The 17,111-nt window shown below is 36.6% G+C and overlaps 1 protein-coding gene and 2 long non-coding RNA genes across 4 annotated transcripts; 2 read left to right on the forward strand and 1 right to left on the reverse strand.

Annotated features, from left to right (window-relative positions):
• Positions 1–2,750: 2,750 nt before the first annotated feature.
• On the reverse strand, positions 2,751–4,084 carry LOC121252777. The gene is made up of 2 exons (XR_005938278.1): positions 3,652–4,084; positions 2,751–3,046 (listed from the first exon to the last, which is right to left on the reverse strand). It is a non-coding gene; the product is annotated as an uncharacterized LOC121252777 (long non-coding RNA).
• Positions 4,085–4,685: 601 nt separating this feature from the next.
• On the forward strand, positions 4,686–6,638 carry LOC121253703 (uncharacterized protein At5g64816). Of its 2 annotated transcripts, XM_041153711.1 has the most exons (3): positions 4,686–4,797; positions 5,537–5,920; positions 6,187–6,638. In XM_041153711.1, exons 2-3 carry the CDS (start codon positions 5,578–5,580, stop codon positions 6,288–6,290), a joined length of 447 nt encoding a protein of 148 aa, XP_041009645.1. In that variant the 5' UTR covers positions 4,686–4,797; positions 5,537–5,577; the 3' UTR covers positions 6,291–6,638. The 2 variants fall into 2 exon arrangements, with proteins under 2 accessions (XP_041009645.1, XP_041009646.1); XM_041153712.1 differs by lacking the exon at positions 6,187–6,638 and having other exon boundaries at positions 5,537–6,102.
• Positions 6,639–6,641: 3 nt separating this feature from the next.
• On the forward strand, positions 6,642–7,109 carry LOC121253704. The gene is made up of 2 exons (XR_005938433.1): positions 6,642–6,723; positions 6,841–7,109. It is a non-coding gene; the product is annotated as an uncharacterized LOC121253704 (long non-coding RNA).
• The last annotated feature ends 10,002 nt before the right edge of the window (positions 7,110–17,111 follow it).

A 17,111-nucleotide genomic window follows, 5' to 3' on the forward strand; every position in this document is an offset into this window, starting at 1 on the left:
TAAGTTCTAATGGAGAAGGAGATAAAAACACACTGTTTTCTCAATTTTTTTGGTGCAAGTGGTGGTACATACCGACTGCTTACGTGGAGAGTTTTGTCAGAGATTTTTTTTTTAAAAAAAAAAAAGAAAAAAAAAATGAAAGAAACAACGCAAAGGAGAATAGAAAGAACATTTTCGGAGGGAAAACGACGTAGCCCGCATTTTCATCTCCCCCAAATTTCTTGATCCTCAAAGCATTCATCTCCTCTAAATCTCTTCCTTAACGCAGGTAGGCAGCTCCTCTGCACGGGACGGCGACAGACTCCTTTAGTTAGTATTTTCTGAGAGATGTTGAGGATATGGTTGTTGGCAGGTTTTAGTTAGCAAAATAATTTTCAATGCATGTCTGCATGGGGGCATACTACTATATAAAATATTCTAATAGAGAGAAATCCATAAATTGCCTCCAAATCTAGCCCCCCTTCTCAATCCACTTCTCCCTCGATTCCATCTTCATGTATATCTAATCATCTCCGTTTTCCAGGTCATTTGTTTTCCTTTTCTTTTTTTCCCTTTTAGCACGGGCTCATGTTAATTTCTTGCATTCATTGATTTGGGTTGTGTATTGATTAACTAAATCTGTGATGCTTTTGGATTTTTTTTATTTTTATTTTTTCCAATTTAATTTAATAGTTTTCACTTCCTATTGATTAGATCTGAAATTTTTTGTTGTCAAGTTGAACAAGATGCGGTGCTTAATAGTTCACATTTTTGTGTTTGGCATTGAATATTTGTTCTTGACCGTGTTCTTCCTTTTGCAGGTTTTAAGGTTGCACCTAGATTTTTCTGATCAAGCCCGTTGAAAGGTGCAGCCATTTTGACAACTAGTTCTAGTTAAGAAGATTCTTCTCTCAGGTCAAGATTCTCTATTTGGGTTTTCATTTATTTTTCTATTAATTACTTGAATTCTATAAATTCTGCTACTTGCTAGCTTTAACAAGTAGTTCTAGTTAAAGGCTTAAGTAACTTCAAATAGAACTACTGATTTCTAGTTTTTTTTTAATCTATTGTTACCAGCCCTTGATTTACTGATTTCTTTATTTAAATTAATCTAGTTTTTTTTTTTTTTTTATCTATTGTTAGCAGCCACAAAATACTACAGAGGTGTTGGAATTTAGTGGAACCCAGCTTGGTTTTGCAGTCAATGAGACTCAAGAAAGTGTAACTTTTTTAACTAGGTCACTCTCTCAAAAGTGAATTATATAGTTACATGTAGATGAGTTTTTAACTGTTATTTAATGGTTCACAGGTACAACTTTGGGTATATGGAACCATAGCTTGTCTGGGACACAACCATAGTTATAAGTCAATATACTTGAGGAAAAGCTAGTATAGGATATTGTAGTGATGTTAGATCGATTTTGTTGCTTATTTTAAGTTAGCTTATTTGATTTTGTAGTGTTAACATTTTTTATAATTCTGTGCCAATGGAATTCAATATGGATGGTAGATTATGTGGGGCTATGGCTGGAATGTTTCTTCCTTTAAAATGTTGGTTTATATGAGTTCCCCTAATGTTGAGCAATTTATTGATCTGCTGGTCAGCATTCCAGCTGAAGGCTATAATTATTCCTTTGCTTATGTAATGTCAGAATGGACGAAGTAGCAAGGTAAGTACACCTTATGCCCTGGTTTTTTTTTTCAAGGCACTTAAATGAATTTAAGCGACACTGAGTAATCACATATATAATGAGCCTTTGATAATGAATGTGTCATTCATAATGGGTTTCATAATGCCTTTTTTTTTTTAGTAAAAAGCTTGACCCTATTAGCGAAAGGTGACTGTTTTGCATTTTTAGGATCTGACTACTTTTTTGTGCATTTTTGTTGTGCATTTAGAAATTGAAGTGGCCGGAATTAATGACTGTTTTAGAATTTGACTGTTTTGTGTAGTCAAGTTGTGCATTTCTGTTGGAATCCACAGATATCAATCATTGGAATCTATATGTTCCTTTACGGGCAACTCTACCTTGTTCTTAGTGGACTGGAGAAAGCCTTTCTTCTTCAGTGCGAAACCTTCAATCCTTAGATAGTAGATGACTGGAAAGATTGGAACAAGTGGATCAAGCAGCAAGGTGGCATAGGAGTTCAACAGGATAAAAGTTTGCAATCATGGTGGGATGATGAGCAATGATGAGACTTGTTCATAATTAGAATCTTGTAGCCTTGTGCATAATTAAGAAAATGGGACTATTTAGATCCCACTAAGTGGTAAGTTTATATACTAAGTGGATGAAATTATACAAATTTTATTTGTTCATCAATGAAATCCCAGAAAAGTTTATTTCAGGTTTCTCCATTAGTGATGTTTTCAAGTGGCTTGCGAGTTGTGTGTGATTTATGAATTCTTTTTTTTTAATTTCTGGTCCCAATTGCTATGCAACGTTTGGTAACATGATTATAATTTGCGTCAACTGCAATGATGAGAAAACCACCAACCATTTAAAATAGACTTGTTAAAAAAGTTGCAAAAAAAAGTTGTGTTATTAGTCATAATGAATACTACATGCCATTAGAACATCAATATTATCATTGCAAAGAATATTGCTCACATGAGCACTAAAGCTGAACACCTATTTACATGCCTTGTCCAAATTAACCCATTTGGAGCACACGTGAAATCTTGCTTGTAGAAACCCTTTCCCAGAAGGGCTGGAGTTACAAGAGTACCTGCAAAACTATCCTTTATCAACATAAATAGTCGATAGCTATAATCCCAAATTTTATGTGCAAATCAGTTGAATATAGTATTACAAAACACAATACAAATGTTCATTACAAAAGATCTTACAATTCATAATTACATCAATTCTTTTTTCATCTACTGGGCTAAATTAAAGTAGCAATCATATTAATACACATATGAAATACATCCACGACACTGCAGCCCTACTCCATCACTGATCACTGTAAGAGCATAATCCCAACCTACTCCATCACTTCACCAAGAAAAATATATCATATCCTTTCTCGTTTAAGAGATTTCAACTCTCACTTGTACGTTTACCTATAAAAAAAAAAAAGAGTTAAATCAATACATTATATTTTCACAACTCAAAATCGAACATAAGCACACCAAAAATAAAAACTACTCTTCTTTGAAATGCTATAAGAATGCGGAAATGGTTTGACAAATAATTGCAAAGCTTGAGCCATTTTCAAGCCCCTAACACAAGTGATTATGTATAAATTATCGAATCTGTCTTTTTTTTTTATAAATCTTTTTAGATTATCCTGTAATCTTAGAATACTCTAGACAAAGCTTTTGTGTAATTTCAAGATATTGAATGATATAAATGCGCATATATTACAATTAACTCTTCCAATCTACCACCACATTCTTAAATACACCATCGAATTTTAGATTACTGCCTAATTAAAGTTTCAATTTAAACTTGCTCCGTATTGAAGTTTAAAACAAGAGAGGCTACAAACTATTTGGTGAAATGCCTCAAAGGATGTATGATATTGATTTGGAGCAAAGTATTCTCATTGGTTTCGAATATCCGGAGGCTTACCTGGAGGTACAGTCGCCTAATGTTGTTATTCACCCAAATCGCAAAAATCTGAGACACAAAGAGCTAGAGAGAGGCAAAGGAGAGAGATCCTCACCTAAGAAGGCGTCGTTGAACGGTGTCCACACTGCAGGAGGCGTGACGTGGAGGAGAACGGATGCTCGGCCTGGGCTCGACAGGAGGGGGCTTCTGGACGACGAAAACTCCCAAGGAAGGGACAAAACTGTTTGAGTTAGGGTTTTTCTAAATGAAAGTTGGGAGAAGGGTACAGAATGGATGAGGGAGAAGGTGAAGGGTGTGGGAATGGATGAAGGAGAAGAGAAATCTAGTGGAAAATGTATGAAGGAGAGGGGAAGGGGAAGGGGAAGGAGAAGGAGAAGGGGAAGGGTGTGGGATGAGATGCATACGAAAGAGTTAGGGTTTCAATTTCACTTTAGTGAATGGATTAAATGCACCGCTTTAGTAAGTGGATTCAAAATTTCGAAATCCTGCTACATACCAATTTTGCCGCTACCTTATACCTCAAATCCACACCGTTTCTGCCCTACCCATTCTGCCTAAAACGTGATCTTCTTGTCAAATTAAAACGCACTATTTCATTAAACGGTACAACCACATCAGCATTTGGTGTGCAATCGGTACACCAACTCGCTTGGCTTTAGAGTTTTCCAAATTACAATGGCTGCATATGAAGATCTACACAAATCCTTGTCGTTTAGATTGAAAAAGAGAAAAATAGAAGAAGGGGGGAAATGAACTAACTGAAATACAGAGTTTTTTTTATTCTAAATGCATTTTAATTTTTTTTATTTAAAACATTAAAAAAACATGAGTACGCTGTAAAAAAAAAAAAGAAATGAAAAAGGAGACGTCAACTCAATGGTGTGCTGTGCGGCTAATTAACCTGGACCGTTCTATAGCAACACTCTAAATTTATTAGTCAAAAATAGTCCTGCTTAGATACAATAAGTATTTCATCACATCTTATTTTAATTATTACAATTTTTTTAAATTTTCATACAAAATATAATAAATAATTCAAATTTTTTAAATTATAAAATAATAATAATATTACAAAATAATATTTTTATAATATTTTATTCAATTTTAATTTTTATAACTATCTCAACAAACCGCTCTAAAACCTTATTTATTTGCCACTATATTTTTGGGGATGGAAAGTTATTTGCCGCTCTTTCTCCACCTTTCCAAGCTCGGCCGTTAGCAGTCTCCTCAGTTCCAGGTTTGACCTCTCTCTCTCTCCTCTCTCTCTCTCTCTCTCTCTGTGCTTCAACATTGGTGGATTTTGGGTCTTCAAAAACTGAACTACGTAACAGATTAATCTCCTGTTAGTTTCGCCCTATTGGATGCTACGGTTTTGTGAATTTGATCTTCTACGTTTTCTCTATAAGCATATTTATCTTTTCCATTTGTAACAACCCGGAACCCCAATGCCTCATTTGAGTTCCAGTTTATTCTCTTGCACCCACTATGAAAAGGGTGGCCGATTGAACAAGTCAATTTCTCTTTGTTCTAGGTTTTTTATTCGTTCACTCGTTTTCAAATTTAATTTTCTTCAGGACTGTAATTAAACCCCACAAATTTACACTCTTTGATGAGTTTTATTATTCAATAACTTGGATTTTGGTTTAATTTGTAATAGTTTGTTAGGTTTGGCCGCAGAAATTGTATCACCCTGAACGAACTTAAAAAAAGGTGGAACAATGGGTGTCTAAAGTTTGGAGAACTAGTTATACAGCTCGGAATACCTTGAAGTTTGCATTGGTTTATTAAACTTGCAAATATGATTTTTCTGCTCGTCTTTATATTTATGTTCTATGCCAAAATCTCTGGCGAATTTTCTTATATTAGTTTGTGCGCTGCCGACTTTTTTCTATAAGTGTGCCCTGATGATTAAAACAAAGAGTAGATGAACCCCGAAGTTGCCAACTCTTTTCCCTTTGTTTGTTAAATGAATGCAGAAGATTAGAAGAAGAGGAGGAGCTTGACCACTGAATCGGTGATGGTGGAAGTGTGGTGGTCCCTATTGGGGGCTGCTATCCCAGCTGTTATTGCTGGGAACGCTTTTAGAATGAAGAATAGACATGCTGAAGAGCAGAGGTTAAAGAGTGCCAGGGGTAGGGAAAAGAGCCCTGATGACATATTTGTCTGTGAAAGGGTGTGTACATCAAAGAGAATGTTAAAAAAGGTTGGTGCCTTCTCAAAGGACCCAATTCCTGATACTTGTGTTACTGTCTGTGGTGTGTCTGAACTTGATGCATGTGCTGATGCCTGCGCTCGCACTGTTTGTGTAAACCAACATCAAGTGCCAAACTGGAATGACGTCTGCTTAAGGAGATGCCAGAGTGAATGTCTCAAATTCTCTGATTCCCGTTATTTTTAGTGCAGTTTCCCCCTCAGATGGTAAAGTTTGTATGTAAAGCAGTGGTACCGTGGGGATTGTTGATCACACTTTCTGACTTTTTGTTTTTTGACACAATGTGATTTAATTTGTGATCAATTTCAAGTTCCATGAACTAAAATAGTATTTTCTTGAGGCTTTTTGTGGGGGAACCTGGTAATTGTTGCTTCTTTGAATTGCCAATACACTTGCTATTTTTGTTTGGATCAGCATGTCTTGAATCCATCAAATGCAAGGTGCTATCACATGGTGTGTTGGATAAGAACCATTTAGGTGCATTGTCAAGTTTTTTTATGGGTGCCTTGCCTCGTTGACATACATATCAGAGTATAACTTCTCCATCTCTCCCTTTGTGCGTGTGCGCATGGACACATGGTTATGCACTTTTGAAGATGTGAGTGAATGGGTCATCTTCAGACTTTTCTTTTCTTCAGAATTACTTGCACATTTCAAACCCTTGAACTAGACTGTTGCATTCATCCTGTTTCTGTTAGTTAGACCCAAATTAAACCTTCTCTGCACTCATTCTCCTTACCTTGATCGTACAGCATCTAATTCTGTATAAATTCTGTTGTTTCCATTGCTGTTAATTGGATTCAAGAAAGACTATCTCTGCCTATTTAATGCCCTTTACCTCAGTCACATCCTTTTTGGTGATGATATTGATAAGCGGCTCTTGTACCATGTTAAGCCAAGGGTAGGACTAAAGCAGGAATGAGCACTTGCTACATTTTTATGCACAAAAAGGTATGAATGACATTACCAGTGCACTTACATGGGACAACACAAAATTACCAGTATACTTACATGTGAGCTTCTTTTCCTCAATCAGTTTCAGAGTTCTTTGAATTGATGCTTTTACAGTATGTATATTTGTTAGGGATTACCTTGCAGTTGCAAAAAATAGTTGCTCCAAACTCCCCTAGATGTACCGACATGGATGAGAATTTATTTTACAGACATTGCAAGGATTGGATGTGGCGAGACGACCTTCGCTGAACTTCTTGTGGTTGATGGTTTGGCAACTTGAGAAACAAGCAATTCATTTTGTTTTTTTCCCTTGGTAATGGTGACTCACATTCAATATCTTATGTCTGCAGTTTGAAAGAATGTTGATAAGAAAAATTCTATATTACACCACTCCACTAGGATATCAGTTCGAAAAACTTTAAAATTAGAATTTGTAAACCTATCTTGCAAATCAACTATTGTCATGTTAGCGGTGCAATGGTATATCTGCATCAGATTCGTCTTCATGAGAGACTCTCTCCATCTTTGGTCACTTCTGCTGCCGATTTAGCAAATACTTCCACTGCTGCGCTTTTGCTTGTTTTAGAGCACTAGTAGTGCTATAGCCATCCTTTGGTCTAATTTTGGCTTGGAAATTCACTTTTTCAAATTTAGCTAACCATTTTTCAACATCAAATAACAAACTCTAAATCTATCACTATTCTATTAAAATATTGATTTTGAAATTTTTATTTATTTTAATTCTAATGGTAATTAGAATATTTATTCGCACATTAAGTTTTTAAAGTTCATATTATTTCAACATATATAATTTTTAACGGTCAAATTTTTTCAACGGATATATTGTTTTAAGACTATATTTCTCCACTACAAAACATAACATATTTTTAACAATTTTTTTCACTTTAATTCAAGTTTTTCTGTGAAATCTATATTTCGATTGACGTATGTTGTTAGATTGCTAAATTGGAGAAATGAAGTAGAAAGGGAAGACCATTGTAGAAAGGGACATCTTGGATAGTATGTAGAGATGGGCAGCGTGGTTCTGCCCCCGTCCGCCTTGCATCTGGGCCCTTAGCAGGGGCGGGGGGCGGGCAAGGCCCAATCTCGTCCCGCCCCCCACTTATATATTTATTATTTATATATAAAAAATATATATATATTTATATATTATATATATAAATATATATTACAATTTGTTAGACTTGTTCACAAAATTATACATGTATTGCATTGACCTCCTATATAGGTTGGCCTAGAAGGTCAATGCAATACAGTCTTGTGAATAAGTCTGACACTCTTGTAAACAAGTCTAATAAATTTAAACTATGTTATCAATTTTTAAATTATTGTTATATATATAAATTTTAATTTATAATTTAAACTATATAATGACTTCGAAGTTAGAGGTTTTGAAATCTCAACCAAAAAAATCATATATCAATAAAAAAAAAAATCTCAAATCAACAACCAAAAGCTATTAAGCAATGGGGAAAGGGTCTGGAGAAAAAGAATAGAAAAAAAAAAAAAGGAGAGCCAATAACAGCGTGGGCTTATTGGAAGGCGTTTGACGATGATGGTTGCAAACATCAACGATGGTTGAAGAGATGTTTTGGAGAGATTGGCTACGGTTGTTCTATGTTTTTGGGAGATTTTAGCATATTTGGTCTTTTCCAAGAGATGCTTTGTGGAGAAGAAAAGCCTTTCGCGCGGGGTGAACATACAAGCAGGAAGAATATTTTATGGCCAAAAAATGATTTGGCCGGCAATATGAGCTGACTAGATTTAGCCAATTAAAAATATGATGGCCAAAATTACTGTAGATGTGTTGAGTTTGATGTAGATGTATTTTAAACAAGTTAGCTAGATTTTGGCCTGAGTTTGATGTAGATGTATTTTAAACAAGTTAGCTAAATTTTGGCCAAAATCTAACTATGTCTAGCTCACTACTAAGCTCTAAGTAGTGACCTAGTTAAAATTTGACCAAATTTTGACTAGAAAATTCACTTTTATAAATTTAGCTAGTCACTTTTCAACAACATTAAATAAGAAACTCTCCAAACCTATCACAATTTTATTAAAATATTGATTTTAACATTTTCATTTATTTTAATTCTAATTGTATTTAGAAGTTCATTGAGACATAGAAAGAGAGGGAAACCAAGAAGTTGAGAACTCGGGATTGTATCCAAATTGCCTTGGATTCTAACCAATAAAATTCCTCACAAGCCATGGGGAAATTCCCTACAACTAGAGAAACAAATTTTGCTTGAAAGGAAATTCATCTCTGTCTAACCCCATCAACACCCAATCTCATATTTCAACCAAACAAATCTCAAATCAGCCTTAAAACCTTGAAACAACAATCAAATAGAATGAACAAATCAAATAAAAAAACCACAAGAGATAGACCAAGGTCCTGTAAAAAAGAACAGAGAGAGAGAGAGAGAGAGAGAAATAGATGGCTTGCTTATGGTTGCATGGGCTTATCAAAAGTGTTGATGGCTATGTCGAAGTGCCCTGGCTTGTTGATGGCTGATGGTTGCGTCAAACTGCTCCAAGGAATGTATGGGAGAAGTCGATGTGCTCTAAGGAATGGTGTGGATTTTTCTTGAGTGTTTTTTTTGCTTTGGCAGGCGATGAAGATGAAGTAGGAAGGAATATTTTATGTTTAAAATATCATTTGGCCAGCAACTTGGGCTGGCCAAATTGGCTAGTGAGCTTGGTGTTGGTTAAAAATAATGTACATTTGTTGAGTTTGGTGTATATATAATTTATATAATTTAGTTAAATTTTGGCCAAAATCTGACTATAACCATCTCATTATTAGTGCTCTAAGACTTTTTGGGTTGCATCTCTCATGTTTACCCTTGCGCTATTGCCACCAACACCAACCATAGAATTTGTATCATTCGTGCCCCCAAAACTAACCAAAGATCTCTATACAAAGAAATGTGCTTTTAAAATCACATGCGGTTTTTTCATTTTTAATGATGAAAACAAAAAATTGGGTACACATAAATTAATGAACTTGTAACACCCCGTCCCTGTGAGTTCGGAAGTTAACTCATGTAAACTAAAATCATCTCCAACAACACTTTTAAAATAAACCAGAATCTCCATAACATAATAACCTATTTGTCCAATACAAATATCCAAGTTTCTACATAAGGGCACATCAGAAGTGTCTCACTAATATACATAAACATTTCCATAAGGACTAGGAATATCCAATACTCAAAATACCAAAAGTAACATGAAATATCAACACTACCAAAAGACTCTCCAAAAATCCTTGTACCCTAAGGCACTTAGTCTTTTATGATCAACAAAACTTGCAAGTACTCCCTATTCCTGACTTCTAGCTGTTGTATCAAAATTATCTGAAACATATTATGGAGAAAATGAGTGAGTTATTAACAATTCAGTAAGCAGAGAACATATACTAGTATACAAACATGAGCATTTACAAAGTTTAGAATGCAAAACAAAACACTTTTTATTTTCAAAATGTAGAGTCAGAACATGCTATAAAAAATATCAGAGCGAAAGTTCAAAAAATTATTTTTATTCAAAATTCCCTTGGCACAGCATAACTGAAACATCGTATCAGAACAAAATTCCATGTTTAACGCCCGTGGTAGGATTAGGCAAACCCCGGCGGCCAACCAAGTAGAAACAGAATGTGAATCTTCATCTTATCATTTTCGGAGCTCCGAGTGTGCACATAGGAAAGACCACGCAGAAAACCACTTTGTTTCCAAAGTGGGTGCACCAGAAACAGAAAAATTGATACCAACTCAAATAGAGGTCACAGTGTTACACCCGTGGTAAGGTCAGAACAGAAATAGAATGGCATGCCAGAGGTTTCAGAAATCACATCTTATCATATCAAAGTACAGAATCTTTTCAGAATAGAACAAAATCAGATCACAAAAATATAATTTATGCACAAAATTTCATATTCGTTCTCTTTTGCACAGTTCGAAAACAAAATTTCAAAATAAGCTCATGTCTACACCAGTCATGACAGAAAATATTTCTTTCTTATACAAAATTTTATGAGTAATGCAGAACAAATAACTGAGGTCGTTTCAAAATTTCTTTTCATAACAAAACATGCATATTTTCTAAAATTAATCTCAAATCATTTTATTTTATGCAAAGTGTAGTACATGAACCCCGCTTACCTGAACTCCTTAGTCTTTCAAAAAATTTCCTCAACAATATGAACAAATATTAATTGTCACCTATAAAAGTCACATAATTCCCGTAAATTTTCAATTAACCACATATTTCGATATTTAAACTTAAAAAATGCTAAAAGAACCTATTTTTAAAACCTTAAAACCTAAAATTCTCATAATTCCTAAAATACATTCAGTTTCTAAAACCATCAATATTCACTCAATCGAATTCGTACAGAAGAAGAAATTTATCGAATAAGTATTATGATAATTACGAAACTCAATAAATATTAATGTTTAAAATATCTAAAATACCAACAACGTATTATAAATTAATAGAATACTTTGGCTACTAAAAATTCCCATAAAATAAGTCATGAAAAACTCATCTCTAAAAAAATTAGGTTTACTTCCTTTTATTAACAATATTATCAAAAAATTATCTACACAAATATAATATTTTTGAGACTTAAACAAAACTCATTTAAACTAAGCCTAAACAATAAATCTGGAGGCATACGCTAAGGGGTAAAACAGTAATAGCACTTCCTTCTATTAGGTTAACGTAGTTACATATATATATATATATGTATAACTTATAAGAACATGAAAGCCAAATGAACACATACACGGAGATAAAAACATGTATGCGGCGGCATGGCTTACCTAAGAGAAACTGAGGCACGCGTGGAGAGGTAAGGCACGACAGGGCTGGCTGGAGAGATTGTGGTGGCGCGGCTGAAGAGCTGGAGTGCTCGGAGATGCCGTCGAGCTGGGCTGAGTACGAGAGAAGGAAAGGGAAAGGCGAGCGCGAGAGTGGGCAGAGAGAAAGGAGGGAGTAACTGAGAGAGGTACTTACCATGAGGGGTTGCTACGGGCTAAGGTGGCATGTGGGTGTCTGAAGACTTTTTTGTGCGGGTGGCAACGGCTTGGAGTGGCTGGTGTGATGCAGTTGTCCGGTGGTAAGAACTCTCTGTTTTGAGTGAGAAAAACAGAGGTATGGTGCTCTGCTTTTCGGTAGTGCAAACAGAGGTGGTGATTTTCGCGGAGAGGGTGGTGGCGCACGACTAGAGTGGTGGACTGAGTTTTAGTGGAGTAGCGACCCGTTGGCTTGGCTATGGGGATGATGAGGCTACTGAACGCAACCAAGGCTTGCAGTTTTACAAGGGTTGGGCAATGGCCAACGACGACGGGGAGAAGGAAAGCTGGAGCTTCCGTGCGTGGAGTTGCAGTGGCTGGGTTGTGGCTACATGAAGGTGGTGAGACGGTTGGAGTGGAGGTCTCAGTTTGATATTCTGGGAAGAGGAGGACGAGCGCATTATATATATAAGATAAATGTAGTAAAGACATAAAAACCTAGAGAAAATGATGGAGGGACTGCATGAAAAAGGAAAAATGGACGTAAACCGTGCGACGGAGTTGGAAGTCGTTTCCATGGGCCTGGCTCTTAAGCCTAATATATATATATATATATATATATATATATATTTATATACTTGGCCCACGTCTTGAATCATGCATGGGATTATTGCATGGGCTTTTACCTTAAGTTTTAGGCCCCGACTCGACCTAAAAGAAAAAAAATACACTTGTCCCATAAAATTTTTGGGTGAAAATATACTTGGTCCATTAAAAGATTTTAAACCTAATTACCAAACCTACTGAAAAATTATACTCCGCCAAAAATATCTTAAGCCCAAGCTCTATACCAATTTTTTTTTTTTTTTACTCGCAATCCCAAATAGTTTTTCATTACTATAAGCCCAAAAATTTTGTAAAGCTGCTTGACTGGGCTCGGGTGTTACAGAACTTTACTCTAAATTGGAAGAAGAAACATGGTACTGCATTTCCTATTATAGTTTTGATTTATCTCAAGAACTTGATGGGATTCTTTCAACATATAAATCGTATCAGTCACTATCATTATCTTTGAAAATGAGGGTTTCTCTTCCTGGCTTTGGGTTTATAGTTTGACTTGTCCTCTAGTGGTTGATAGTATTTCTGCAGAGAAAAACGATGAAAGCATTACAGATGTCCCAAATGTATGTCATCATTTTATGGCCCATAAACATGAAAGTTTGATGTGTAGTAGCTAATCAAGTGTCGATTTCTCTTAATTTTGAGTTGAAATTTCCTTTTATTTAGATTAAAAAAAACTAATATCTAACTTTGTACAATATCCAATCAAGTCTGCTAGGTAGATATTCCCTCAAAGGAAATGGGCTAAACCCTATGGCATGACGGCCCATGAATCCTGAGACAAAAGTATGTTAAGTAGAAACCAAGGCTACGACCGCCAAAATGCACTAGTACAAAATTCAAATCCAATCATCATTAATAGTGATTTAATGACTAAACGGGTAAGAAGTAATACTAATAATCTCCAGTGTGATACTCGTCCATGATATTCGCCCAACATATTAATTCCTCTCAGCATGGTATTCGCCACACAAGTAGATTTGAAGCCCTAACGGCCTGGAGTCCAACAAAGATTAGAGAGGGTCAAGCCATAAGATAAGCATTGCTAATTGAACACTGCCTATATAAATAGAGGTCAAAACACATGATAGAGGTAACTTCTAGATGATCTGAGAACTGAAATACTCCACACTTTATTCTGACTTAGACATCGGAGGTAACTCTCACCATACCAAGCCCTTCTTATTTTATTGGTGCAAGTTGATCGACCCATGGGGCATGAAGCCAATTAAGATTATGTAATGGGAAGAAAGATAATATAGCAACTAGAGTAAAAGGGCTTGCTGAAGACCCCCCCCCCCTAAAAAAAAAAACTCCTTAGTCTACATGTGGCATCATGAACTGACTCTTCCATATGGCTATGAGCTCATGGGGTCGTGGGGTAAGCCCCATAAATGAGACCCAGAGGGGCCAGGTAAACCTTGAAAATTGAGTTCCCCACCAACAAACAAAGGCCTAGAGGAGCTCGCTTGCCCGAAACAATGAGGCACTAATGCCTGAGGTGATTGTGGAGAGAAGGTGGCGTTGGACGGAATTTCAAGTCTGCCCTCCCCAGGTTATTTAGTATCACCTGAGGGAAGGACCTGGGCCAAACTCTCCTCTAGATTGGTGGGAGGAAAAACTACCCCACCAAAAGGAGAAGTACTAAAGGGCAAGGAAGGTAAAGATATCCGACCCTCGCTAAGGTCAACACTCAAAGGATCATCACGAGATAATCCATGATAAACAAATGGGAAATCGAAAGTTTCCCTGCCAACAATTGTGGAGGGGGATAGACAGTGAAGAGGCATCATAATCATGTTAAGATAAATCTCCTTTCCAACCCATGCTCTCCAACCTGATCTCCTAGAACCGAAGACATTCCCTTGATATCCTTACAGGGCACCTTGGGAAAGGGACCCATAGAACCCTTGGGCGCGGACTCTAGAAATGCATAATGTAGTACCACATCGATATCTTCCTCATCTTGGTCAAGGGTCTCAACCAGGCGATCATGAGTTGGTGATGGCTGATGAACTTGTGAGTAGCCTAGCTCAGGGGACTTAGCGTCCAAAACCAATGCAGGTCAGCCTACGCTTGCTTTAGAATCTCTTCCAAGCTATTAAAAGTGGGTAAAACCAGTTGGACCGATCGACTGCCTCAATATGGAGATGAAACCCACCTTTGTTGTTCAACACCATCTGGAGGAATGGAAACCTTGTGATCAATGCTTGACTCACTATGGACTTTATCTACTTCGTGAACCGAGTCACTATCCTAGCAAGGCTTCTTACCTTTCTACTTCAGTCGAACAGAAGGGGGCGTTTTCTATATGCGAGGAGTAGACGACCCCTTCAAAAAGTGGCGACCAAGGACATAGGAGCGGCTCGGCATAACTAAAAATCCGTCAATATTCACTTCAGTAAAAAAATGTTGCTATGCAGGATTTTGTTCAATCTAAGCGCAAACTTGTTGTAGGCGGGCCTTCTCTCGATTGAAAAGCAAAGCACCACACTAAACTCACGGTCCTCATCAATAATTCCCTATAATACCCGAACTGGAAATTCTTGGCGGTTGGCTTCACTTGCGGGAAACTCCCAGCTTGTACTAGACACAAAGAAGAATTTCTTATGCCACTCCTTGGAGTGAGAGTAGCTGGACTCCAAACGCATCGCCCTGTATTTGGTTTGCAAACAGAAATTGCACCGATTCCCATTGTGGCGTTGAACTCATAGCTAAGCTTGTCATGAGCAGTAAGGTTGAGATATTCCTTATCGGTAGGTTCCAAAACTTGACGCAACACAATACAACAAGATAACAAAATCCTCAAGGCGTTAGGAAAAAGCTGTGAATGGGGCTAGGCTCAAAAAATCTAAAGTGTCATGAGCAGAGCGACAAAATGGTAGTCGAAGGCCCCATAAAAAAAAATGCTTATATAGGGCAACCATGACCTGTTCAGAAAATCCTTCCAAATCGACGGCCCCACAACGAGCCTCAGAAACTTCCAAAACTACAGAATCTGGGACCTCGTACAAGTTTCTCACTGAATCCAGGTCTGCTGTGAAGTCATTGCAGGCTAACAATGTCCTTCGAAATCATTCTAAAGTTACAAATCTGCACCCCTAGACTTAGGGGTGTGAGGAATGCGAGCCATGGGACCCAAAAATGTAATATCAAGAAACCTAAAAGAAAAAGCTGAGAGATGGAAAGTTAGGGTTTTGAAAGGAAGAGCAATAATAATAAATGACTAGGGTTTGAAGGAGAATGTAACGGTAGGAAACAAAGAGCATGAAAAAGAAAGGAACTTAAAAAGGAATAGTGACGACTGGACAACTCCCAAATGATCGGTGTCATTGGTAGAGAGGTAAAACAGGCAAATCTCGTGATTCACACTACTCAAAAGTACGTGGGAGGTAAGCCAACACACACTATACTAAACGTGAGAATGTGTCGTCAAGGTAATTGATTACAAGTGAAGATTGACCATGCCAAGAAGCCTAAATGAAGCACTCATGCCACTTAGGATGTTTAAAAACAAGTGGATGTTGAGCGCCCAAAGATCACTAAAGCGACAAAAGAAGAGAGATGAGAAGAATGAGAAATTACCATCACACTCATGCAATAAGAATTTGCTTAGTAACTACTAGGCTAGATATTCCCTCAAGGGAAATGGGCCAAACCCCACATCATAAAGGCCAGTGAACCCAGAGACAAAAGCCTACTAAGCATAAACCAAGGTCACGATCGGCAAAACACACAAGTACGAAATTCAAACCCAACTATCATTAATAGTGATTTAATGAAGGAACGTACAAGACGTAATATTAAAAATCTCCAGCGTGATAGTCGCCCAACATATTAATTCATCTTAGCATGGTATACGCCACACAAACAGGTTTGAAGCCCTAACGGTCTTCATTTAGCAAGGATTAAAGAGGATCAAGCCATAAGATAAGGCTTACCAATTGAACGCCCTGCCTATATAAATAGAGGTCAAAACAAAATTCAGAGGTAACTTCTGGATGATTTGAGAATTGAAATACTCTATACATTATTTTGACTTAGGTATCAAAAGTGTCTCTTACTACACCAAGCCTCTCTTATCTTCTTGGTGTAGGTTTCTGGAGGCCATTAGTAGGAGTATGAAACACGTCCACAACAAAGTTGATCGATAGCTGAGGATGACATTGAAACTATAAGTTTGTTTCCATATCAATTATCGAGTCTCAAAAAATAAAATTGAATTCAGTTCAACTGAGGAATGATCAAAATTTTATTTTTATTTATAAAAAGAAGACTATTAAGAATTAGAAAACTCTTTCTTAATCGAAACTCCAAAATGCAACGAGTTGAAAATTCATCATTATTTGAAAATGAAAATGTTACTTTATTCCTTGAATTACCTTTCATTTTTCAAAATGAGTTATCTACTTTTTTTTCTTATTAAAAGATATCTAATCTTTGAGTGCAAACAATGATGAAAAATCAGCGATTTAACCAGTTTCGTGTAGGAAAACTTTCGAAGGTATAGGGCACTGGACCGGAGTTTACTCTGCAGGGGTGGGTCCGAAGGGTCCTGCCTTGAAGAAGTTCCCGACATTAAAAAAAAAAAAAATCTAATCAAACGGTAACAAAAATCAAAACAAAAATTAAAAAGAAAAAGCGTAAAAAAAAATAGATAACTCATTTTTAATCATTCAGGTGGAAAAAAGCGATTATTGAGCAGTAATTTAGGGGGTT

Source organism: Juglans microcarpa x Juglans regia, chromosome 2S, assembly GCF_004785595.1.
Source record: "Juglans microcarpa x Juglans regia isolate MS1-56 chromosome 2S, Jm3101_v1.0, whole genome shotgun sequence".
Lineage (NCBI taxonomy): Eukaryota > Viridiplantae > Streptophyta > Magnoliopsida > Fagales > Juglandaceae > Juglans > Juglans microcarpa x Juglans regia.